Source organism: Odocoileus virginianus, chromosome 6 (assembly GCF_023699985.2).
Source record: "Odocoileus virginianus isolate 20LAN1187 ecotype Illinois chromosome 6, Ovbor_1.2, whole genome shotgun sequence".
Lineage (NCBI taxonomy): Eukaryota > Metazoa > Chordata > Mammalia > Artiodactyla > Cervidae > Odocoileus > Odocoileus virginianus.
In genome coordinates, this window is record NC_069679.1 from 19,829,238 (window position 1) to 19,856,549 (window position 27,312).

Sequence of the window (27,312 nt, forward strand, 5' to 3'; positions counted from 1 at the left end):
TCAGACCTCTTCTGTGTTCTTGTTTCTCTTAATAGGCACCCAAGTGAAACTCTCCACCTCACCTGTTAGAGCTCAGTAATGATCTTAACTCTTCACCTTATGGTGGTTTTTCTTTTTGGCAGTTGGCCGGCATTAGTCAGCTTGGCCCGCTCCCACGCTTAGAAAGCTGAGGAGGAATACACTTAGGCTTTCTCATACTCACAGCTGAAAAGACTGAGAAAAAGTTTGCTGGGACCCATTCTAAGAAGTACCAGAAAATTAAATAAGAGATAAGGGCAGGAAACAGTATGTAAGGTAAAAATGAACTTGACAAATGTATGAGGAGAAGAGTTCACCAAATGCAAGTGAACACGCTCTGGAAATGAGCGCTTTTCCTCCTGTTTCAGCGCAATTTCTGAGAGTTCTGAAAGTCGGTAGTCAGTGCTGTTTCTGCTCTGCATTCACGAATGCCGACATCTTGCCCTTCTTCCCACTTAAGTGCCAATAAAATTAAAATGCAGATAAAAGCAAGGTGAAGGCTAATCTCACAATGTTCTAAGTGCAAACATGTTCTTGAATCATGATTATCATCTTTGCATGATAATTTTAACAACCAAGATGATCACATGATTCTGTTTATAGATTTTTAGATTGTGCCCCTTTATTGGCTTTATCCCCTAAGTATTATATATATTTTACATTATCCCTGTATTAAGCTTCCCTTCATCAGCATGTCAAGCTGGTGTGTCTGTGTTATATAAATATCCCACAGGCATAAAAAAAGACCTTTCACAAGGGCACATGGGTATCAGGCCAAACAAAATTTCACTTTCCAAGGTGGATGTCAAATATCTAATTCTTCTTCAAGATTCTCGCTCCAGGAAAAGGGGGCCCTCGAGAGAGGGGCTGATGTTGCTGCTGTGCATTAGCTATGCTGAGGGGGGTCATAAATTTTGGTTGTCAGCGTTTTCCGTGACTTTGTGGTGAAGGTAGTCTAGCTTTCATGTCATACATGAAATATGTTAGATCCCATCTTTAATGTAGAAACCACAGTTGTTTGGTTACACTCTTGAAGGAGGTTGGTGGTCAGTGTTGCAATATTCGTGTGAGATTTAGGAAATTCTTATGTTGTATTCTCAAGAGAAACAATTTACTCTGAGGCTAAGGAATATTTGCTTTTCCTCAGCAGTTTCTGAAGGCATGCATGAGGGACAATAAGCGGATATGTTCCGCCCTGGCATCTCAAAGCTGCAAAAGAAAAACCATTCCCTTTGCCAGGGGCTCTTTGATAGAATTGTCCTCTGAGCTCTCAAAATGTTTAGCTGAGTTGAAAAAGATGGAAATCAGACCAAAAAAAAAAAGGAGTTACAGCAGAGAGAAAAAGAATCGGGGAGCAATTGAGAGTGGGGTAGAGAGGTTTTATAGAACCTAATATACAATTAGAAACCTGTCTTTCAAAAGTTGAAAACTATGTTAGTTACCTGCTGAGAAACAAAAGAAAATTCCACTATTGTCAAATAGCAGCAGCTTTCATGTCCAAATTACAGAAGGTTTTCAATAATCAGTCTTCTGTGAATCAGAATTGAATCTGAAACGAAGAGAGTTGTGTTTGGGGATGGGAGGGAGTAGCCTAGACCTTATCAGATAGCTGTGGGTTCATATTCTAGCGTTTGGCTTTTCCTGGAACAAAGGGATCACACTGAAATCCAACGAGGCACACCCTCAGAATGGCTTTGTCTTCGTTAAGCTTGCCAAGTGCCAAAGCCAGGCCATCCTCTGCGACTCTGTTTGCGTTGCTCCTTCTGATGAGGTTCACTTGCTTTCTTAAACACATAGGGGAGAAGCTGCTGAAATTCATTCTTTCCTTTAGTTTTCATCCTCTTTGAGGGTTAGCAAGACAGGCTCCCCCGTCCCGGGGGAAAGGTGGTGAGGGTACATGGTTAGCTTCATTTCAGAGCTAGGAAGAGCAAGGCCCACAGGATGATGAAATGCTTTTCTCAAGCTCTGTAATAACCCGCCAAACAACGCTGTCATTCTCTGAAGCAGCATCATACTTGCAGCGTCTTGGTCTCGCCATCTACGCTCAAAAGAATGCCAGAGTTGGGATTAAAGCCCAGTGGTAACTGGAGTTTCTGTGCTCTTCACTATATCCTGCTGGAAAGTAGGAAGATAGTTTGTCCCTCTGAATACTAAATATGAAAGACTTTTTCTTCTCTCTAAAGTGCACACGTAAATATGTTTCTGTGTAGAAGGTCCGCATAAGGAAGAGAGAAAAATAATGGTGTGTTCTGCGGGGGATAATGCATGTTATGTGTCATACAAGCAGCAACTGTGTCAAAAGTGGAAACAAACCAAAATTTGACTATTTTATTTCTTAAATGCATGTGTCAGTGAGTATGACAACAGAACAGTGGGTAGAGCAGAAAAAGCATTTCACTGAGAAATGATTCTGTAGACCCAGTTCTGCCAATGAATAAGGTCATTCAGTCTTCTCTGTTTTCTCATCTGTAAGATGGGAACATTGGACAGACTGACCCAAAATCCCTTCCAGTTTTAAAACCCTGTGACTCCATAAGAAATTCATGGCCTGTTCCTTTAGGTTACAGAACTCTCTCCGTACATATTTCCATGCTATAATATAATCGATGTAGTTTACATTTTGAATGAAATAAAAGCATATGCTGTAGAGTGTGCATTGGACTTTATCAGTGTTTTGACCGCCGTAGAATTAGGAGTCATGTCTGAGCAAAAGTGGACATTGCTCCTTTCTGGTTTTGCTCCAGAATATGTGTGTTTGGAATTATAAGAGAGTCCCTTAAGAAATTACTGCAGTTATTGCCTTTCTCCACCTATGCACTTCTAGTCTTTTAATAACTGAGAGCCAAAATTCCCTGACCAGTAGTTTTAATTTGCATTAAAAACAGATTTATTATTTACAGAAGCACAAAGAATTTATGGGACTCAGAGCTGCAGCTCCAGCTTGGATCTCGCCTAATCATAGCCATGGAATCAATTAACAGTTCATCTGTGAAATGTGATAAAATCTTATGAGATACATATTGCCCAATAACTGAGAACGAGATGAAAGTATGCTCCATAGTAGTAACGGGACTTCAGGGTTTTACAATCGTTGTTGAATAGAGTTCCATTAGAAACTCCGTATTCGGGATGGCCACAAAAAAAATCACTGTGTCTGAACAGATGATAGAGCATTGAGTAATAAACCCTGGCCAGTCATTCTTGCTTTGATTAGTTTCCAACACCCTAGAAAAGGGGGTCATTTATTTAAGTGTTCTTGCTCACGGCAAATGAGCTTGTGGGGCTTGGAGTGGGTTGGGGGGAAGGATTGAGTGCAGAGCTATAAATTGCTGCAAAGCTGGTGCCTCCAAGAAGGGCTGCTTGGGGGGCCTGGGTAATCATCTGGGAACAAGCCTCCATGGGGTTGGTCAGGAGTTTCTTAGTGATATCTGGGAATCACCCTTATAAAACCTGGATTCTTTTCTGACCCAGATTAGAGATCACTTTTAAGACCAAAAATGGTTTTTCTTCCAATCCTTCTACATCCTCAATTATATGTATTTTTGTACATTGGTGGCTTGTATTCTTATGATAAGCTTTAAAATGTAGCCTTCTTAAAGATCATATAGTCTAAGTCTCTTATTTTACCCTTGAGAGTCAAGTGTTGAATGATTGACCCAAGATTACAAAGCCAGCAGATGCCAGAAGAAGGATAAAACAGTCTCTCTATTTTCCATGGAGCACTCAACAGATTGAGAATCCCCAGCAGGCCCTCTCACTGTCCGCTGCTAGTGGTACAGAACCGACATGGCGTCAGTGTTCCATGCAGTCACTCAGTATGACACAAAGAGTGGGTAAATGCCATGGATTTGAGACGAAGAGCAAACCCCAAAGTTTTCACCTATGTACACCCTGAAACTATTCATGCTGATTTTATGCCGATAAGATGTGTCCAAGAGTATCCCCAATCATGTTGAATTTCTTAGAAAATTGGCTTCAATACTTGGGCTTAGCATAAGCCACCGTGACTGCTAAGCCTGGCCTCTGAACTAGAAAAGATTGGGGGGTGGGGGCGGTGAGGAGTTCCGAGTGTCTTCACTCTTCACATAATGGGTTTTGGCATTGACAGCTTCTCACCCTCCACCTCACACTTTGTTATTCCTGTACATTTGCAGTTTTGAAACAACGGTAGGCTACTTTGGGATGAAGCCAAAGTCTGGAGAGAAGGAGATCACACCCAACTACGTGTTTATGGTGTGGTACGAGTTCTGCAGTGACTTCAAGACAATCTGGAAACGGGAGAGTAAAAACATATCTAAAGAAAGGTAAGGCTCTGATAGACGGCTTAACACTGGGAGTCTAGGAAACCACCTTCTTAACCCTAATGAGGCGTGCACATCTCACCCGTGTCAGCATTGCCTTTCAGATCAAGTGGACGTCAGGGAAGGATTATTGAGAGTTTATAAGGAAATGTGGGGGTGGGAGGGCTTGCTGTCCACAAGGGCAGATACTCTCACGTGATCTGATAAGTTACACTTTCTTAACCCCTTCCAATTACTAGCTAGTAAATGAAAGGGGAGCTGTGCTAATTTGCAACAGATTGCTTCTCTGTGTATTTTCATGTCGGCCCAAGCTAAATGAGGCAGCCTTGCTGTCGCAGACAGTACAGACAAATAAAAGTGAATGCTTTTCCCATTAATATACTGAACTCGCATCAAAGGGAAGTCTCTGAGAGTCGGGCCACACTTAACACGGTGTGGAAGCCCCGCTCTGGATTTACAGCACCACTTCTGACTCCCCGCATCCTGCTGAGGACATCAAACTGCGTGCCGCTCGCCTCATTGCAACCTCCTGATTTTATTAGTTGGGGGTAGAAGGAAAACCTCGGCACTGAACATAGGGAGAGTGTGTGTGTTCGTTCTCCTTAGAGAAAGACTGTGTTTGGCCCTGTTGATCAGGAAAAAAAAAAAAAAAAGCATTTCTGCTTGATCAGTGTTTTGATCAGGTTGCCACTGTTCTACAAAGGGTGTCATGGATTTAAACTTCAAACACGTCTTGCTACTACCCCTGCAGAACAGATGTATGAGAGTGTCATTCAAAGTGAAGTTGGAGACAAAAAAAATTCAACAAATGAAGGGAAGTGGTTTAATTGTAGCATCTATATCTCACTAAACATTGAGACCCTAAAGTCCAAAATTCAGTACTTCTGTTCTTTACTTTGGAATCAGAGAAAAAGTGTATATATAATATAGCTATACACATACAGACACACACAGTGCACTAATATATTTTACCTTATAAAGCTACCTTAAAAAACTCATATTTCAGAGATTTCTTGACTTAGTTTTACTAAATCTATAAATATTTTCTCCGGGAATTTTTTCTTATGCTTGCTTTCTAAGGAGGTCACAGAGCTTTAAAAATGTGTATCAACGTGTCTTCTTCCCACCATACCTCTTTTGGAACATGGGAATTAAACTGAGTATATCCATTATAGAGTGAAGCAGAAAAAAGTTAAGTGACATTGTTAAGAAAATAGATTGTTGATAACAGCATGAAAAAAAATCCTAAAAATCTTGACATCCAACGCATTGTTCTCACTCCACAATCTCTTGTTTAGCCCTTTAAGCTAAAATAAGCTTCTGTGGAATGCATTCTGTGTTCTGTGAGCCTCAGAAAAGTGACAGAGCCAAGTTCTTCTGTCTCTAACGAGGTAGCAGCAGGCTAGTCAGCACTCCACGTCCACACCCGAAGGCCAGGGAATTCCTTGGCGGGCCCTGAATGTCCTGCCTTTGCTTGAGATTTTACATCTTAGACTTTGATCATAGCCCTTAATGAATTTATCCTTTTCATTGGAGCCCTGAAAATAGTCCCAAAAAAACCAGCAGAGAGGGTAATGAATCGCTTTTCATCTGGATAAACTACTACTGAAATACCGAACCATATTCCAGATGGAGTTTTTCCCCATCACAGAAGTTGGACCACACTCTCTCTGGGCCTGTGGTGGTCCCAGCTGCCCTTCAGAATGACCCGTCCTCCTAGTGACGGTCACTCGCTGCGCTGCTTCCTGGGTGTAGCTGGCGAATTGCCCACTTCACACTCTGTAAACCAACACCTTTAAAGGGTCATGACTTCCCGGGACCCTTTTCAGATCTCATTTAGCAGTTCCAGGGGTTTCTTCATTCCAGCCGTGCTTTGTGAGATGGATCACCAAAGTTTCCAACCTAAAACAACATCTCTGAAAGTTAATGGTGGCTCATAAAATATTTGTGGAAGCAGCTTGTTTACAAAAATCATTTTGTTAGGAAATCTTAGCACGTTATATGTATTACTGCTCATCCAGTTTAAAACAAACTTGTTAATATCTGGGATTTTCTCGCAAAATGAGGGATTTTTCAGTTGTTCTCTATATCTGCTAAGGGTTTTAGCTTTCAAACTATTGGCATCACATTCATTATGGTGAAATAAGAGAACTAACTCGAATTTTTCTGTTATAATCAAATGAGAAACAATATGACTGCTTTAATGATGAGAAACAATATGATTATTCTAGTATTATATTTAATGCTGTTTGATGTTATCATTTTTATTGTACTTTTCCCAGAAATCCAATAAATCCTAACAACACTAAATATCAGGGGGCTTCCCTGGTGCCTCAGACCATAAAGATTCTGCCTACAATGCAGGAGACCCAGACCCAGGTTCAATCCCTGAGTCGGGGAGATCCCCTGGAGAAGGAATGGCAACCCACTCCAGTATTCTTGCCCAGAGAATCCCATGGACAGAGAAGCCTGGCAGGCTACAGTTCATGGGGTCACAAAGAGTCGGATATGATTGAGCAACTAATACTTTCACTTTCAGCATAACATAGTATGAAAACATCCTCAAAAATTAAGTTCGTAACCAAATGAAAACTTGGTAGCTTGTAATTATTAGGGAAAAAAACTATAGTTTGGGATTCAATAACTTCATTCACTTCATTTTTAGATGTGTTTGAAGGCCAACTAAAATCCCCAAAATCATTGGGAAAACTTAAGGATCAATAATAAATAGTATTTTCAAAGGGACAAAGTCACTTCCAAATGAAATGGCAATTTTGAAAACTACTTTAGGCCACTTGAGGTAGATTTTAGGTGACAGACAATATTTGCTCCTTGTTCTGCTTAACATGGTCTCCTTGAATGCACGTTCAATTCAGTTCAGTCACTCAGTCGTGTCCGACTCTTTGCGACCCCATGAATCGCAGCATGCCAGGCCTCTCTGTCCATCACCAACTCCCGGAGTTTACCCAAACTCATGTCCATCAAGTTGGTGATGCCATCTAGCCATCTCATCCTCTGTTGTCCCCTTCTCCTCCTGCCCCCAATCCTTCCCAGCATCAGGGTCTTTTCCAATGAGTCAACTCTTTGCATGAGGTGGCCGAAGTGTTGAAGTTTCAGCTTCAGCATCAGTCCTTCCAATGAACACCCAGGACTGATCTCCTTTAGGATGGACTGGTTGGATCTCCTTGCAGTCCAAGGGACTCTGAAGGGTCTTCTCCAACACCACATTAGTTTGATGCAAAGCTGAATGATGCAACTCCATTGCAGGGTAACAAGTACTCTTCATGAGACCCAGAACAATGTCTAAACACACGGATGACTGATTGAAACGTTCAGTATGCTTGTGCCTTGCAAATGAATGATAAACCCTATTATTAAGCTGGTGTCAGGACACAGTTCGGTATTTGAGTTGAAGAAACAGTACTTAACTGGGGGTATGGTTTACCTGTGGATTAACTAACTCTGTCAGTGGAAGAGCAAGCTACTGTATGATGGTATATAACAGCATTAAACTTTGCTTGTCATGAAAGCCATTATTAAGCCAAAGTGGCAAGCTTCTAAGACTGGACACAAATTCAGAGTGCCCCGCTCCCTAGACCTCAGTCTGTGACCCACCCAGTCCTCATGCTGCCCAAGTACTAGAACTTACTCTCTAGTGAAATATACCAGGCTCTTCTACCCTTCCTGAGTACTGGAAGTGTTCCATAGTATAAAAAATGACTTCTGGATAGAGAGTTGAAAATCAGCATTTTTATGCAATTAGTCTGCTTTATGATCTTGGGCCAGTCACTTATTGCTTGGGGGGGACCCATATATCACATTTGTAAAAGGTATGTATTGGGATGAGGCAGGAACTAAATGCTTACTAAGATCTTTTCTGGTTTGAAATCTCTATGAATCAAGAAACTATTTTTTTTTTAATATATTCTGAGAAACTGTGTGTTTTCTTTCTGAGATAATGTCCCTCACCTTTGCTCCTGAGCTCATAGGGGACTAGACCAAAATATATTTCAAGCCAAGGTGTGGTGGTGAGTTGGGGAGAGCTTTGGAGACAGGCAGAGTTTCCACTGTCCTCTTGGCCTTAGTAACAGTCAATAGCTACCTTGGCTCACACCCCCAGCTCCTCCCCTAAAATACTAAGGTTGGTCTTGAAGACCACATTTTTTTTTTCATTAAAAGTATACACACAAAAAATTTTCCTCTGCTTATCTGCATCCAACGTTGCATTTGCTGGTTTATGAAAGTTCATCAAGATTTTTATTCTTAGAAGCAGCTTTGGTTCAGTTTTACCTTTTCATTCACTTTTGTATTTGTGTCTCTTGACATGCAAACATTCAATGAATTTTTGTAACACACACTTCTTCCACTTATTAAATCAATGGGTTATCGGAACCATATGCATAGTGGCAAGGAGGTAGCTTAATTTTAGCTGCTTCCTTCATTGACTATTCTTTACTCACTTTCTGCTTTTTTTCTTTTTTTCCTGTTTAATTACTCTGGCATATACAACTCTTCCTTATGAAGTTTCCCACTCTCTTGGTTATATTAAGACTGCTCCCCACATATGCCCACACATGCACATATAGAGGCCACAAACCACTGCTACCCGCAAAATGAGCTATGAATTTGCAGAAGGTAAAGTCCCAGGGGAGTCATGACTCCAGGAATAAAGTCTTGACAAATAATTCAACCCTGAGCCAAGTCAAACTTTAAAAGTACCATTTAAAAACCCATAATGGCTGAGTAATGAGTGAATAAGGAGTTTGGTAAATTTTATATGAAATGCAAATAAGACATTTTGTTATATACATAACTATAATTTACACCATGGGGGAATGGACTATTAGTTGGGGTGTTTTAAGTTCAGCTAAATAACAACAGAGTTTTTGTTTTAAGTGTACTAGTTGCAGCAATTATGGTTAATTATGCAACTGCCATACCCTTGACAGCAGATGGTTCAGAGCTGTTGTGGGGTTATCCCAGAGCTGTTCTCAGGGCCCCACTGCTCAGGTCACTTTAGGACCGGGAGCTGGGGACTTGGAGTGGCCGTCACTCAGCCCACAAAGAAGCTGTTGATTGCAGTGTAGACATTACAAGAATTCCTCCCTTTATATGATAAAGTTATTCCTGGAAAAAGTTCCACAAACTGAAATTTTTATTTATTGAATCATGATCATTACAGTAATGTCTAACAAGTTAACTTTCTTTCCCCCAGCCTTCTGTTTTGTGGTTAAATGATTTATATGCACTTAACTGCTATAAAAGGGCTTCCCAGGTGACGTAGTGGTAAAGAATCTGCCTGCAATGCAGGAGACCCGGGTTCAATCCCTGGGTTGGGGAGATCCCCTGGAGAAGGAAATGGCAGCCCACTCCAATATTCTTGCCTAGAAAATTCCATGGACAGAGGAGCCTGGCAGGCTACAGGGGGTCATGGGGTGGCAAAGAGTCAGACACAACCAAGTGACTGAACATGTATATATACAACTGCTAAGAAACTTCATATTTTAAAGGACCCCTTTAATAATACAAATAATCACCCCCTAGTTGATTGACATAACTTTGAATTTTCCTAAGTCAAGTGTGAACGGTTCTGTACAAATACACAAATGGTAAATGTGGGCTACAGTCCATAGGGTTTCAGAGTCAGACACAACTGTAGTGACTTAGCAGCAGCAGCATAGGTCCCAACAAGTTAACTTAGAAACAGAATGTGTGATTATCCTGATCACAGAGAATTAAACCTGCTTATTTCCCAAGCTAAAACATTAAAACCACTATGCCAAGTTAAAAATATGTCATGAATAAGGAGAGGAGATAGTAGATTTTTTAAAGGTAAAAATTATGGGATCATTGATTCTCAAAAACTAAAACACCTCTTTTGATCCTCTTGCCTCTGGAAATTATCTATTTCCTGTTCCTTCCAGCTTCTTAAAAGAAGAGTTTATATTCATCTCCGCACTTCCTTTTCCATAACACTCTCCTTTCTGTGTCAGTAAGGATGAAGGTTCTGCTGCCATAACAAAGACCAAAGTAAATTTGTCTTTTGCATAACAATCTGAGTGTAAATTGTTTAGAAATCCCGGATCCAGATTCGTTTACTTTTGTGACCACCATCATTAGGTGTGGTCCTTATTCGCAAGGCCAACAACGGCTCACATGATGTCCACCAGCTCTGAGTTCCTGTCCGTGGAAAGAGGCTGGCACACCCTTTCCTTTAAAGGGTGTGGCCTGAAAGGTACGCATATTTCACTAGACAGAACTCAGTCTCACAGCTTTATGCAAGGGAGACCATGTAATGCAGGTTTTTCTAGGAGCCAGGGCCCAGCTAAAGACTGATGAGTGTCAGTCACTCAGTCATGTCTGACTCTTTGTGACCCCATGGATTGTGGCCCACCAGGCTTCTCTGTCCATGGAATTTTCCACACAAGAATACTGGAGTGGGTTGCCATTTCCTTCTCCAGGGACTCTTCCCAACCCAGGGATCAAACCCAGGTTTCCCACATTGCAGGGAGATTCTTTACTGTCTGAACCACTGGGGAAGCCCTGATTTCTGTTACTAAAGAGAGCAGGAGACATGAATGTTGAGACCATTGGCAGACTTTGCCCCCTTTCCCATTTGCAGAATCAAGCATTTGACTTTGACACTGATGCTAGTTTCTTCCATCTTGAAGGTGCTCTGAGGGTATTCTGGGGCTCCTTCTGCAAAGTGACCATCCCTCTTCCATCTCCTTCATCAGCTCCTCTTTTTCTTCTGTTCCTTAAGCGTGGATCTTCCCCAGGGTTCGGATCTCTGCTCCTCTTTTCTTCTTTGTACTCTGCCCCTAGTTAATCCCAATGATTCTCACAACTTCATTGAACACCTCTTTGCCCAGTCCTCCTACCCAGAAGCAAGCTCTCAGTTCTAAGTCTTGGACTCAAATCTCCTACTTCACACTGAGCATTCCCACAGGCTGCCCAGCCTTCACCTGAGATTCAGTATGCCTACTCCTCTGAGGCTCCCTAACTTCCTTTGGTTAGGGAACACATTCATTTCCCTCTCCTCCTCCTACTCGTCAGTGGCAGGCTGGAAACTGAAATCATATTAATGCCACAAGATTCACTTTCCACTCATTGCAAACTTCTCAGCTTTGCCTTCTTAGTGGCTGCTTTTTCACCCTGCTTTCCCAGCGACGCTGCCCTAGTTCAGGACCTTATGTCTCCCTGGATTACTGCTACATCCTCCGACTCCTCTCTCTGCCTGTAGTTTTTCTATCTCCTCTTCATTGGCACTTAATATTGTATCCAGTTACCTTTTTAAACCAGAAGTTAAATCACATCTATTTCTTTTTATTTATACTTAGCTGTAACATATATACATTTTTAACTTTTTGTATTGGGTTATAGCTGATTGACAATGTTGACTTTGCATCTGTTTCCTTAAACATACTCCTATTTAAGCATATTCTGTTCTGAAATAAAAGGAAGAAAATCAGCCTTGACTGGCTCTTATATTTATTAACTTTGAGAGCCTTACAACAGCCCTGAAAAGGTGTATTACTGTTGTACAACTAAGCAGAGGAGAGAGTAAATGAATTGCCAGCATCACAGTTTCACGCCTAAGGTACAGGATAGGGATAAGATCCTAGGTCTTAAGTGACAACTAAAGCTTGAGCTCTTTCAGTAATTCCATATTTCTCCCAACTTAGAGCATGAGTGTCCAAAAACTTACCTTAGCCTATTTTCCAGCCTCATTTCCCATATCCTCATCTCCCTCACTCGGGATGTTGACTCAGCATTTCTCACATCTGCACATCCTCCCCTTGTTTTCTCATTGTGTACTTTCTTTAAATTGCATGGTTCCCAGTTATTTCTTGCTGATCAAAGCAGTCATCCTTTAAGGGCTACCTCCAACGCCTCTCCCCTACATAAAAGAATTACATCTTCCTCTGGTATCAGATAGCATGTTTTTCTTACTATGCTTTAGCACTTAATTCATTCCATCGTGTTATTGTGGCACTTTACATGTCTTTGTCCACCTTTAGGATATAAGCCCATTCCTTGTCATATCTTCTATGGTACATCTCCAGTGTAGAGCCTGATAATTGTTTATTGATAGAGAAAGGACTTTTCAACATAGTACAAAATGATGCTGAGTGAGCATTAAGGATCCTGGGCAGGGTGAATGTGGAGGAGGAAGTGAATTCCTAGGAAAAATGAGGGGGCTAGGGGGCACTTTGGGGAGATGGTTAGTCATCAAAAGGGCCACCCTCTGCAAAAGTTGTAGAAGAGATTCAGAAACCTGTATGGGAATGCTGGATATCAGTCACTTCCAAATTTGGCAGGTCTTCTAAATCACCTGGAGAGCTTTGTCAGATCTACGAAATCAGAATCACAGAGGGGTAGAACCTAGGGACTCGCCATTCTAGAAAGCTCCTCATAGAGAAGATGAGCAAGAACACAGTTTGTGTTTGGTTGCTTCAGTAAATGCCCTGGCTTCATCCCCTGATGAAATCTATCAGATCAGCTTTGGAGATGGGAAGAAGTTCATATTCCCAGGGAGTCTCACTACGTTCAACCAGTCCCCTAACATAAATGTGCACCACTTAATCAGCTTGATTTAAGCACGTACTTTTAAAATATCTATTCCTTAAGTGCTCTGAAGCTTCCTATTCTGAAAGAAGTTCATTTTCCCAGGGAGTCTCACTACGTTCAACCAGTCCCCTAACATAAACGTGCACCACTTAATCAGCTTGATTTAAGCACGTACTTTTAAAATATCTATTCCTTAAGTGCTCTGAAGCTTCCTATTCTGAAAGAATTTAACCTGGTGATCATGTAATGCCTCCTTCATAAAGCTTTCTCTGATCTCTGTGAACTATCTTTCCTCCAAAATTTGGGAGGGAGGAAAGAGATGGTTCCTGTCTCTTTAATTTTAGTATTAGTGATTTATTTTCCATTCATTTTGTTATAGACATTTCCCCCTCAAATAAATCATAAGCCCTAGAAGACAATGGAGAAGGGAATGGCAATCCACTCCAGTATTCTTGCCTGGAGAATTCCATGGACAGAGGAGCCTGGCAGGCCACAGTCCGTGGGGTCGCAAAGAGTCAGACACGACTGAGCGACTAACACATAGAGAAGACGAGAGCAATGCCTCCATACTTATTTGTTCTCTCTCTGGCATCTTCTATTCCCTCATACATAGTGAGTGCTCAATTAATATTTGTTGAACAAATAAACAATCACAGTGTTTTCATTTGGCATGTTGAAATTGATTACAAAATTTGCTGTCTACTGCTGATAGATGAGAGATCTTCTTTATTTAGACTTAGGAGGTAGAATTCCCCAAACATATCCCATATGGGTTGCTTTTGCTCAGGTATCTAAAATCTTTATAGCTTGGTTAAAGAGGATAGATATGCTCAAAACAAGAAAGACTAGTTAGTGGGGTAAAACAATCACCATCTCTGTTCTTGACTGTATTACTTTCAATTTGTCTTAAAAAAAAAAAAAAGTAGGAAAAAAAAAGGAAGTGAAGATCTTTAGGATTCATGGCTGTGCCAAGCCTCAAACCTCTTTAGAGCTCACATAAGAACCTTTGAGAGCATCTGTCCACACTCTATTTCCCGAGCTTGGCAGACAGCGATGGAAACCCAAAGTAAGTCTCCTTCATTCAGCTAGAATATTTCTAAATTGCTTATCTGTGGGACTCCTGACAGCTCCTGCCTTGGGCAGAGAATGGATGGAATGGGGGGCTGCCTGGGTAGAATAATTTGAGGGGCGCCAGAAAGACTGCCTGCTCCACCCATCTCCCCTGCTTCCTCCCCTTTTTGTTTTAGTCACCCCTGCACACAGGCTCTGATCAGTTCCAGTTTTTGGTGAGACTCGGTTGGTGGTAAAGGTTTCAAAACAAAAGGAGGAGGGGACATCTACAAGCACGTGCATGTCTTCATTATCAGGATTGGAAATGTCTTCCAAGGACTAGCAGTGCATTGCAATTAAACTTGCAGATTTATGTCCCAGGGCCGGCTTGAGTTTCCAAGCTGTCTTCCAGACGCCTCTCCCTGAACAAGGAAACACAATGCTGTTACCTCTCACTCTGCACCTAAATCGCCCAGGCGGCTCAGGGTGTTTCGTCTACCAAGTGCAGAGTGATTGGCTTTAACTGATCATTGCATTCCATTGCAACTCCAGGACCCCCCTTCTTCCACTCCCTTGTGTCTTGGGGGAGACACTCTGCAAACGGAAGCGGGCTTTGTTCTGCAATTAATCATTTGAAGTCAAAGTGTGTTTGGGTACTACTAGTGATAACCCACAAAAGCTATCAAGTGACTGATTGTGTAAGCTGGTGAAATGCAGTGTCTAGGAGGACTTCCTTCATTGTAAATAGAAAAATATCTTAGGAATGAGGTAGAGAAAGTTGTCAAATGTAGGAAGTGGAAGTGATGGGCTAATTTATCATGGAATCACTGAGAGGCTAGATTCTGATGTGTAAGGAGCTGTCTTTTATGTCTAAGACCTGCCTTACTTTCCGGCTGGTCTGTCTTACCATGGCTGCTAGTGAGACTGGCCTGGGGGCCATGGGGATAGAAGGGTTAGTCAAGGTCAAGGGTCAGACTCTGAAGAGGGAATAAGCATAGAAGAGTGTGCGTCTATCCCAAGTCTGTAGCCCTGCTGGCCTGCCTGAGATAAATGATTTTGAGGCTACCCATTATTTCATATTGTCTATGGTTGTCTTCTTGGGGTTTTATTTTCTTACCCTTTGGAAACATTCCACATAGACGAGTTCATAATGTTTCCATCAGCTGCTGCAGTGAGGGAGAAATGTCTGTTTACATTGAGGAGATGAGTTTAATCTCTGTGTTGTAGGTTTTTTTTAATTGAAGTATAGTTGATTTACAATATCATGTTAGTTTTAGGTGGAGTGTGGTTCAGTTATACATATATTGTATTTTTGGTCCTTTACTGACAATAAAGAGTGACTTTATTTCATTGGCTTTCATAACTATTATCTCTGTGTAGTAGTTTTATCAAGAATTCAGAAACACACTTCATGAAGGAGTGTTCTCAAGGCAGATAGAAATAAGGGCAGTCCCTACAGCCCCTGCGTGGATCTCCTGCCCTTATTATTTAGAACCCAAGCTGGACCTCTGCCCTCTTCCCCCCGCCCTGGTGTGGAGAAATGTCCTGACTCAGTGAACTGAGGACAGTACCTATGGACACTTGAGGAGTATCAAAAGATGTAGAGAAATTTTACAGAGTGCCCATACCTTCCTTCTAATGTCCAGGCTACTAGGCAGTGATTGGAAGGATACCCTGACATAGCAACACCCTTCTAAAAGCACATTAAAAACAACCCCTATGATGTTAATAGCGTATATGCTGCAGGGAATCCTAATGAGGAAAATACCTCAACCTTCTCCATCTAAAGTACCGGAAACTATGTACAACTGAACTTTCTTAAGCAATCAAGCCACTCCCAGGCTTCCCCAAAGTCTCTTTGAATAGTATTCTTTGCTCCTTGACCTGACACTACTTAGTTCAAGGCTGCAAGGAGATCATGGCAGGGGAGTGAATAATTTGTTGATATTTCATCTCTTCAGCTTCTTATACAGTGTCTCTTGTTTTTTTCTCCTAAAGAGAAACCATAAAAATAGCACTTTATTATAATAGCACTTTACTTATAGAAGAAGGTGTCCCTAATAATGACTGGTAAGGCCAACCCACCTGGGGAAGCCAGACTGGCAAGACATTTATTTAGAAGCATGATCTTCAGTAGGTGCCAATACCTTTTCCATCCCACAAAAACCTTATCCACCCTTCAAAGAGGTCCATGCTGTAATTTACGAGGCCACAGACAAGGACATCTTTTTCTCACTTCCCTTTGTCGATCATGTTCTTCTGTGTATTTCAGAATAGCCACCAGAATGAAGAGCTCTCATACTTGGTAGATTCTGATTCACATGTTTTTGAAGTTTAGGATAAGCCTAGTGACATAGTTGTTTGGATCTTTAGCTTTTATTGTCCTGTCTTTCAGGGACCTTGGGTGTTATTCACGGCAGCACGCTGACTCAGACACCAGTTACTACACATACTGGCGCTCAGAGCCTGCTGTGCTCCCTTTCTAGACTATTTTGACCTCTTTAGTGATGAGTGATATTAAGTCTTCTTTAAACAGGTTTACATTACATCTTGTCAGATTTCATGCTTTTACCAACATGCGTTCATGAACTATGTTCCTGTAATGCCGCTCTTTCCTTTGTCTTAATCCACCCATGTTCCCACAGCCATTGACTTTAGAAATCTTCAGTGAGGATGTGTAGATGGTGTGGGTCATGCAGTGGTTAATGTTTCTAGGCCACACCATCCTGGATGGATAACAGAGATTCTTCTTTGAAGCTAGTAGCACTATAAGTAAAACTGCACTCCTGTAATCCTGTGTCACTTCCTCAGTCCCACTGTTAACATTACAAGAGTTGAATGAGTTATTAACAAGTGTGTCCTGCTAATATAACCAGATTATCTGTTTTCTACTTGCTGAAATGAATTCATCATCATCATTTAGAGAATTTCTAACAAATCTCACCAACAAGTGTTTAAAACAGAATGGTAATTTGTGGGAGTCCTATTTGTTTGTTCGTTTGTTTGTTTGTTTTCATTTTTTGAGCAGTTCTAGGTTTACAACAAAATTGAGAGGTAGGTGGATTTCCTACAGAGATTTCCTGTATAGCCTCCCATCCCCACACATGCATAGCCTCCTCCATTATCAACCTCACTCATCATAATGACACTTTTTTTTTTTTACCAAAGGTGAATATATTGATACACCATAATTACCCAAAGTCCATAGTTTTTACCTTAGGGTTCACTGGTAGTTTTGTCCATTTTCTGAGTTTTGACAAATTGTGTAGTAATATAATCTATTATAACATCTGATATCATACAGAGTATTTTTCACTGTGCTAAAACTCCTGTGTGCTTTGTCTATTGAGATCTCCTTCTTGCCCCGAAGCCACTCATCTTTTTATTGTCTCCGTGGTTTTGCCTGTTCTAGAACATTTACTCATTTTTAAGTACTGAAATTAACCCCACTCTTTAGAGTATAGATTTCAGCCTGAGCTATGACTTGAAATCAGTTGTATCCAGATACCAGTGAGTTGTCTATGTGACTTTTTAAATTAAAAATATAACCTAGGCTTATACATAAGAGTTATTCAGAGGTTAATAGGCTGACAGTCTTGTTACAATTCAGACAGTTATTTGTAATGGGAAAGAAAGGAAACAGGAAAGTACAGATGACCTGAAGAAAATGTTAGTTGCAGTCAATTAAATTGGAAGGAATCTTAGGGTATAATCAATTGGATTCATTTCATCTCCCGTCTAAGGTATTAAGAGCAAAGGAAGTGAACAGAAATGGAAAAGTAGAATAGGGCCGAAATCAGGAAGATCAATTAAAATTTCCAGCACAAAAACACAAAGAAAATGAATCATAATGAAATGTAATGTCTTTATTTACATGGTTGTAATTATGGATGCTACCCATTTAGAGTAGTGATTTCCTACGAGATTTCCAATCTCCCATCCCACACATGCATAGCCTCCTCATTATAACCTCTCTATCATAATGGACACTTTTTTTTACCAAAGGTGAAATTATTGATACACATAATTACCAAGTCATAGTTTACCTTAGGGTTCACTGGTAGTTTTGTCCATTTTCTGAGTTTTGACAAATTGTGTAGTATAAATCTATATAACATCTGATATTCATACAGAGTATTTTTCACTGTGCTAAAACCCTGTGTCTTTGTTATTGAGATTCCTTCTTGCCTGAAGCCATATTTTTATTGTTCCTGGGTTTATGCATGTTCTAGAACATTTACTCATTTTTAATACTGAAATTAACCACTCTTTATGATTTAGCGACTTGATGAATATCATTGTATCCAGTACCGATCCTATACTTTATAAAAATTAACCTAGCTTATACATAACGAGTTATCAGAGGTAATAGGCTGACGTCTTGTTACAATTAACAGTATTGTAATAAACAAAGGCTGGGTGATCTAAGAGTTATTCATCAATTAAATTGAAGGATCTTAGGTTATCAATTGGATCATTCATCTTCTAAGTTGACAAAGGAAGTGACAGAATGAAGTAGATACCGATCAGGAAGATCTTAATTTCGACTCAATAACATAATGAAGAATGTCTTTTTACAGGAAGCAATGGATTCTTCCACTGGCTAAATCCATATATAGTGTTAGTTACTTAATGGTCTTATCTTTCTGGCTTACTTCGCTTGATAATGTCCAGTTTCATCCATCTGCATAGAACTGTGTTAAATGTAATCTTTTTAACTACCCCACCTCCTGTATCTCATTTACTTCTTGGTTGGCTAGTATGCCCAATCCCTATGGTTAAAAATGAAGGCACATCTGTTATTATAAAGCTCAGAATGATTTCAGTATATTCTGCCTTGTACATTGTGAACCAATGAAAAATTAGATATCAAAAGAATAAAGACATCTTCATTCTCACAGAAGTCTGGGTTCTGAGTTGGTTTCATTCAGCTGCAGGAATACACATCTAGCCTATAGAAACTCCAAAGTATGCCCAGTTTTAAGATCTTCCAGAAAAGGAGGCTGTAGTGTGGAGAATCTGAGCCTTTGAATGGAAAGACATATCACTCTTTGGAATGCAGTTCCCTCAACTGCCTTGTGATCCCAGCTTTCCGATGGGTTAAAGAAAAAGTGTGATTTTGTCCATTATCCAGATCTTTTCATTGAGGATGGGAATCATATTTTCTTGGAGCTTTCTACATAGAAGCAGAATTTCCTCTGCAACCAAGGAGTAGAAGCAGAATTCCCTCCCCAACTATCCAAGGTTGTGAATTATTTCTATGGAATAAAGACGGAGCAGGACTGTCAGAGGACACATGTCACCGCCCTGTCTCATATTCATGTCTTTCCCCAGTAACCTTTAACAGCAACTGAAATTTACTGGGGCCCTCAATAAGTCTCTAGAGATACATTATAACAAGAAGGAAGAAAAGGTTCTCAAAAATAAATTTTACTAAAGCATTTGTAAATTCAGAGTAGTTCTTTTCTTTCTCTAACTTGTTTCTATGTTTTTCTCCCTATATTTCAGATTTTTTTTTTAGAGGTTGTGAGATGTGATCTTTGAAATCAAGTCTAGGTATTCTTCTATGAATAATCATGAGCAACTGTGTGTGATAGTCTAGAGTAAATATTTAGGCAAGAAACAAAAATAGAACCAAGATCTAGGCCAGGGCCAAAAATAAGTCCATGAGCAGTGAAGCCGAGGAGGTTAGAAATTGTCTACCCAGTTCTTTGACTGACTGCAAAAAAGTTCTTACTTCGTAAGTGAGAGGGGCAGATTCCAGACTTGGGAAAATTGTATAACCTCACGGAGCCTCAGTCTCCTTGGGGACAAAGCAGTGTGGATACTTTCAGGAATCCTGGAATGTGTACATAATCTGATATGTGTAAATATTTAGCACATTTGGGTGGCCTTGAGCATCCTTTCCTTTTCCGTACATAGGAATCAACCAACTAGATTTACTAGAGCTAGATTTTTAAATGCTTTTACGTGTTATTTTTTTCCCCCAAAGCTAAATGCAGAAAATAATTTTTCTACAACTTCTGGGTATTTACTAAACATTTATGCTTGTTTAAGGAAGGGGGTAAAAATTGTCAGTGCAAGTCATTTGTCACTTAGACATTTGCTAACAACTGACTGGTGTATAGCACAGTGCTAAGTGTGGGATCAGGGAGGACACTCAGATATGCAGAAGGCATAATGACTGTCCTCAAGTGGTTCCAGTAGTTAAAGGGAAATAAGACACCTCTACAGTCCTAAGAGGAAAAGTTCCTAAGTGCCTTAAGAGAGGGGCAAAGTGCCCTTTTGCTTGAGAAAAGAGCAATTACTTATGACTAAGAGAGATGAAGGAAGCTTTCATGACGCTGGCACTTAAGCTGGGATGAGAAGAATGGGAAGAATTTGAACACATGGAATTGAGTAAAAAAGTCATTGAGGGAACAGTCAGAGCAAGATCAGGGGAGAAAAGAGCCTGGGTACAAAGAAGAGTGAGGAGGTTGACCAGGACAGGAACGCATGGAGAGAAGTGAAGGAAAGGATGCTTGATAAGTAATCACAGATAATATGTTTCTTCAGTTTTCATAGCAATTGTGCTCTTTAGGTGTGATATTATTTCCACTTAAAAAAATTTTTTTTTTTTTTTTTTGGGCTAGCTAGATCTTAGTTTCCCAACCAGGGATCAAAACTGCACCCCCTGCAGTGGAAGCCCTGAGTCTTAACCACTGGCCCTCCAGGGAAGTCCCTATTTCCACTTTTAACAGATGAGGAAATTGAGGCTCTCAAGGGTTAAGTGATTTGCCCAAGGGTAGTATTAAACTAGATCTGGGTCTGAAAAGGTAAGATAAGGTAAGATAGACCAGTAAACTACATTTAAAACAGGGGAGCATTGAGTGCCAGAGTAAGGAATTTTCTGGATCCTATACTGTAGTTCTGGCTTCCCTGGTGGCTCAGTGATAAAGAATCCACCTGCCAATGCAGACGACGCAGGTTTGATCCCTGGAGAAGGAAATGGCAACCCACTCCAGTATTCGTGCCATGAGAATTCCATGGACAGAGGAGCCTGACAGACATCAGCCCATGGGGTCGCAAAAGAGCTGGACGTGACTTAGTAACTAAACAACCACAGCAATGTACTATAGTTCGAACATCAGCAAGTTCCTGCCTGTGGGAACTCACAGCCAGCTTTTGTAAATAAATTTCTTAGAAGGCAGCATTGCAGTGCCATTCAATCACATCATCGTAGGGCTCCTTTCAATGCTGCAACAACAGAGTCGAGTAGTCCCAGAGACCCTGTGGTTCACAAGGTCTAAAATATTGACTCTGGCTTTTTACAGGAAACCTTTGCTACGCTGGCTGTGGTTGACTGGGAGTCACTGAGGCTTTTTTGAGAAGGGAGATGACATTCTTAGAGTCATGTGTTATTCATTGATATCATTTTCATCAGTAGGATGCATCAGAGGGAACTGGATAATTTCAAAGACTATTTTAGTAATCTAGGCCCTCACCCCTGTGCTCTCAATCACAGTAGCCTTCCAGCAAGTTTCTGACCAAAGCTTGGAAGCTTAGAGAATCCAGGCAGGCAGCAAAAATGACTGAAGTGTGCCAGGTATGTGCAAACAAGCTGGTGGCTGGCAGCACCTCGCAGCGTCAGGACTGAGCACGGGCCGGGCTGTGACGGCAAGTGTTGCAGACTGAGGTGTGGTCTCAGACAAATGCCACTCACTGTTACCGTCCCTTCTAGTTTTCTAGGGGAGGCCAGAACTTTGGATTCTGTGTGAAGTCTCTGCATTACCCACGCTAGCTCACATTTGTTTAAACCTCCTGGAGTTGATGGAAACTGAATTTGCATTCATTTAAATCCCCCTTGGCCAATCACACTGCTGGCCTCTTCTCTTCAATTTCTTCCCACGTGACTACCAGAACACCGATGTTGAGTGAACCTGGTGTGATCAATGACAGCAGCTGCTGTCTCTTCTTCAGCAGGTACAGGACACTTTGACCAGAGTTTTTAAAGGACATTTTTGAGAGACAGACAGACTTAACTGGCCAACTGACTGATCAACCAATTATTAAAAAAAAAAATCAATCTCTTGTCAGGTCAAGGTGGTTTTTAAGACCTGCCTATATGCTCTGTTGTGACAATATATGTAACATAGCTAGCTGGTCAGAATTTTTAAGTGTTTGTCTCTTAGCATGCATGTATAAGTTTCATATCATATGATACAAAAACTATTGACAAATAGCCTTGCCCTCCACCATGAACATTACCCGCTAATGGTAAGGATACTTAGAGACTCTCATGAGAACTTGATGGTCTGTATTTTGCAGGATTGGCTTTGAGCATTGTGGTTGTTGTTTAGTCACTCAGTCATGTCCTACTCTGCAAATCCATGGACTGCAGCACACAGGATTCCCTGTCCATCACCAACTCCCAGAGCTGGCTCAAACTCATGTCCATTGAGTCAGTGATGCTTTCCAACCATCTCTTCCTCTGTTGTCCCCTTCTCCTGTCTTCTATCTTTCCCAGCATCAGAGTTTTTTCCAGTGAGTCAGTTCTTTGCATCAAGTGGCTGAAGTATTGGAGTTTCAGCTTCAGCATCAGTCCTTGCAATGAATATTCAGGACTGATTTCCTTTAGGATGGACTGTTTTGATCTCCTTGCAGTCCAAGGGACTCTTCAAGAGTCTTCTCCAACACCACAGTTCAAAAGCATCAGTTCTTCGGTGCTCAGTCTTCTTTATGGTCCGACTCTCACATCCATACATGACTACTGGAAAAAAAATATAGCTTTGACTATACAGTCCTTTGTCAGCAAAGTAATGTCCCTGCTCTTTAATATCCTGTCTAGGTGGTCATAGCTTTTCTTCCAAGGACAAGCATCTTTTAATTTTATGGCTGCAGTCACCTTCTGCAGTGATTTTGGAGCCCAAGAAAATAAAATCTGTCACTATTCCATTGTTTTCCCATCTGTTTGTCATGAAGTGATGGTACCTGATGCCATGATCTTCGTTTTTTGATGTTAAGTTTTAAGCCAGCTCCTCTTTCACTGTCATCAAGAGGCTCTTTAGTTCCTCTTTGCTTTTTGCCATAAGGGTGGTGTCATTGAGCATTGAGCATTGGTGATGTTATGGTGAGAGAAAGTGACTTTATATTTTCATGCACCGAAATGGACTTGAATATTTTCTGCATAACCATTCTTGAGACCTAAGTTTTTACAGTTTGGAGGTTAATGACTTATAATTATTTATTAATTCATTAACTCAGTTTTATGGTCACATACTATATGCCATTTTACAGTGCAAAATGTGAAGGAAGGTGAAGTCCTATCCCCTGCTTTTGAGAAGCTCTGGTCTTGTGTAAAAAACAGGTGCATAACGTGATTGCAACACAGTGAAATAAATTAACCTTGACGGGAGGGATGAACTTTATCCAACCAGATTTCTTTCTTTATGTAATAAATGTGCCATGGAAAAAAAGGATTGGAAAACATTCTGTTTTATTAATAAAATAACCTTAAGTGTCCAAGAAAGTCTTAGAGAGGACCAACCTTATAATTTACGGAGCTCCTTGTTCAAAAACTGGGAATCTCAAGAAGTGGTGGGAGTGCATTAAATGAAGAAGCCCCATGCAACTGTGTATCTGTGTGCCCAGGCAGCCTCGAGGACTCAGCATTTAAAAAAATTCAGGTGAGCAGTATTTTAAGGAAGTAAAGGATTTTAAAAAAATTTTGTTCTCTAGGTCTCTTTATGGCATGTAAATGTGTGCCAGCTACTGTATCAAGGGCTAGGAACACAGCAATAAAAATGATAGCCACCATCTCTGCCCTCATGTATCTTACTGTCTAGCGGAGAGATTTGTATGTGATAATTTTCCATAACTGTCCCATTGTGTCTTAATTACATTCCCAGAAAAGTATTTAAATGGCCAGTAAGTCTTGCTTTTTCTTTATACTTTTAATTATGTAGTATAATTTGAAAATATAATCCTTCCATGTATAAATATAGAATTTTCCTATAAGGAACAAGTATTATTTTGGTTATGAGAAAAACAGGGTTAACGTGAAAAAATATATTTACTCATAAATTCTATAATTTGAAATTAAATTTTATTTATGATACTTACGTCAAAGAAACCTGGGGAAATTGTGAGGAAATAGATTCAATCTTCTTTTGAAGTTGAAATAGTTTCTTATTCACTTATCTGGAAAAGGTCAGTTTTCATTCTAATCCCAAAGAAAGGCAATGCTAAAGAATGTTCAAACTACTGCACAGTTGCACTCATCTCACAGGCTAGCAAAGTAATGCTCAAAATTCTCCAAGCCAGGCTTCCAACAGTACGTGAACCATGAACTTCCAGATGTTCAAGCTGGGTTTAGAAAAGCCAGAGGAACCATAGATGAAATTGCCAACATCCATTGGCTCATCAAAAAAGCAAGAGAGTTCCAGAAAAATATCTACTTCTGCTTTATTGACTACACCAAAGCCTTTGACTGTGTGGATCAAAGCAAACTGTGGAAAATTCTTCAAGAGATGGGAATACCAGACCACCTGACCTGCCTCCTGAGGAATCTGTATGCAGGTCAAGAAGCAACAGTTACAACTGTACATGGGACAAGAGACTGGTTCCAAATCAGGAAAGGAGTGCATCTGTCACCCTGCTTATTTAACTTACATGCAGAGTGCATCATGTGAAATGCCAGGCTGAATGAAGCCCAAGCTGGAATCAAGATTGCTATGAGAAATAAGAGTAACTTCAGATAGTCAAATGACACTACCCTTATGGCAGAAAGCAAAGAGGAACTAAAGAAGCTCTTGATGAAAGTGAAAAAGGAGAGTGAAAAACTTGGCTTAAAACTCAACATTCAGAAAACTAGGATCATGGCTTCTAGTCCCATCACTTCATGGCGAATAGATGGGGAAACAAAGGGAACAGTGACAGACTTTATTTTTTGGGCTCCAAAATCACTGCAGATGGCGACTGCAGCCATGAAATTAAAAGACCCTTGCTCCTTGGAAGATTAGTTATGACCAACCAAGACAGCATATTAAAAAGCAGAGACATTGCCAACAAAGGTCTGTCTAGTCGAAGCTGTGATTTTTCCAATAATCATGTATGGATGTGAGAGTGGGATTATAAAGAAAGCAGAGCACAGAAGAATTGGTGCTTTTGAACTGTGGTGCTGGAGAAGACTCTTGAAGAGTCCCTTCAACTGCAAGGAGATCAAACCAGTCCATCCTAAAGGAGATCAACACTGAATATTCATTGGAAGGACTGATGGTGAAGCTGAAACTCCAGTCCTTTAGCCACCTGATGCAAAGAGCTGACTCATTGGAAAAGACCCTGATGCTGGGAAAAGACTGAAAGCAGGAGGAGAAGGGAACAACAGAGGATGAGATGGTTGGATGGCATCACTGACTCGATGGAGTTGAGTTTGAGCAGGCTCTGGGAGTTGGTGATGGACAGGGAAGCCTGGCGTGCTGCAGTTCATGGGGTCACAAAAAGTCAGACACAACTGAGCGACTGAACGAACTGATTTATTTGGTTGAGAAATGTATGTCATGCCTGCATCAAAGTATAGCTTCTCATTATGACTTTTAAAATCTGTGTTCAGATCAGAAAAAGTTGAGTTGAGTTCCTTGGTTTTCTGAATCTCTGGATAATAGCATTAGTTGATTTGGTTTGCTTTCAGAACACATGTAAATAATATTATTGCAAGATAATATTTAACTAGCAGCTCCATTAGTACTATTTATAGTCAGAAACTATTGTCATGCATTCTTCAGGAGTTCCTTTATCTCTGTGAGGGAAGATTCGTTAATGGTTATCCTTTATTAGGTGTTCAGTTCAGTTCAATGGCTCAGTCATGTCCGACTCTTTGCAATCCCATGGACTGCATCACGCCAGACCTCCCCATCCATCACCAACTCCCAGAGTTTACTCAAATTCATGTCCATTGAGTCAGTGATGCCATCCAGCCCTCTCATCCTCTGTTTCCCCCTCTCCTCCTGCCCTCGGTCTTTCCTAGCATCAGGGTCTTTTCCAGTGAGTTGGCTCTTTGCATCAAGTGGCATCAAGATGCTTCAGCTTCAGCATCAGTCCTTCCAATGAATATTCAGGACTGATTTCCTTTAGGATTAACTGATTGGATCTCCTTGCAATCCAAAGGACTCTCAAGAGTCTTCTCAGTTAACACCACAGTTCAGAAGCAACAATTCTTTGGCACTCAGCCTTCTTTATGACCCAACCCTCATCCATACATGACTATTGGAAAAACCATAGCTTTGACTATATGGACCTTTGTAAGCAAAGCGATGTCTCTGCTTTTTAATACACTATCTAGGTTTTTCATAGCTTTTCTTCCACGGAGCAAGTGTCTTAATTTCATGGCTGCAGTCACTGCCTGCAGTAATTTTGGAGTGCTAAAAAATGAAGTCTATCACTGTTTCCATTTTTTTCCCCATCTGTTTTCCATGAAGTGATAGGACTGGATGTCATGATCTTAGCTTTTTAAATGTTGAGTTTTTTATTAGTTGGAGGCTAATTACTTTACAATATTGTAGTGATTTTTGTCATACATTGACATGAATCAGCCATGGATATACATGTATTCCCCATCCCAATCCCCCCTCCCACCTCCCTCTCCACCCGATCCCTCTGGGTCTTCCCAGTGCACCAGGTCTGAGCACTTGTCTCATGCATCCAACCTGGGCTGGTGATCTGTTTCACCCTAGATAATATACATGTTTCGATGCTGTTCTCTTGAAACATCCCACCCTCGCCTTCTCCCACAGAGTCCAAAAGTCTGTTCTATACATGTTGAGTTTTAAGCCAATTTTTCATTCTCCTCTTTCACCTTCATCAAGAGGCTCTTTAGTTCCTCTTCACTTTCTGCCATTAGAGTGGTATCATCTGCATATCTGAGGTTGTTGATATTTCTCCTGGAAATCTTGATTCCAGCTTGTGGTTCATCCAGCCAGGTATTTTGCATGATGTACTCTGCATATAAGTTAAATAAGCAGGGTGATGATATATAGCCTTGGCATACTCCTTTCATGACTTTGAAACAGTCCATTGTTCCATGTCCAGTTCTAACTGTTAATTCTTGTCCTGCATACAGGTTTCTCACGAGGCAGGTAAGGTGGTTTGGTATTCCCATCTCTTTAAGAATTTTCCACAGTTTGTTGTGATCCACACAGTCAAAGTCTTTAGCATAGTCAATGAAGCAGAAGTTTTTCTGGAATTCCCTTGTTTTTTCTATGATCCAATGGATGTTGGCAGTTTGATCTAGATATGTTAATTAATTTAATCCTCACAGTAACACCATGTAATTAATGTTATGTATATATGATTGTAGTTTTTTTCTTTGTTTGTGGGCTTCCCTGTGTCTAAGGCT

At 40.7% G+C, this 27,312-nt stretch overlaps 1 protein-coding gene across 7 annotated transcripts in view; it reads left to right on the plus strand.

The window, feature by feature from the left end:
- The window catches only part of FMN1 (formin 1), a 475,676-nt gene that overhangs the window by 433,914 nt on the left and 14,450 nt on the right, over nt 1-27,312 (plus strand). For all 7 annotated transcript variants that reach the window (XM_020913638.2, XM_070468949.1, XM_020913647.2 and 4 more), the window contains one exon: nt 4,173-4,322. In XM_020913638.2, the coding sequence (XP_020769297.2) occupies nt 4,173-4,322 (150 nt within the window). The remainder of the gene's footprint in view (nt 1-4,172; nt 4,323-27,312) is intronic.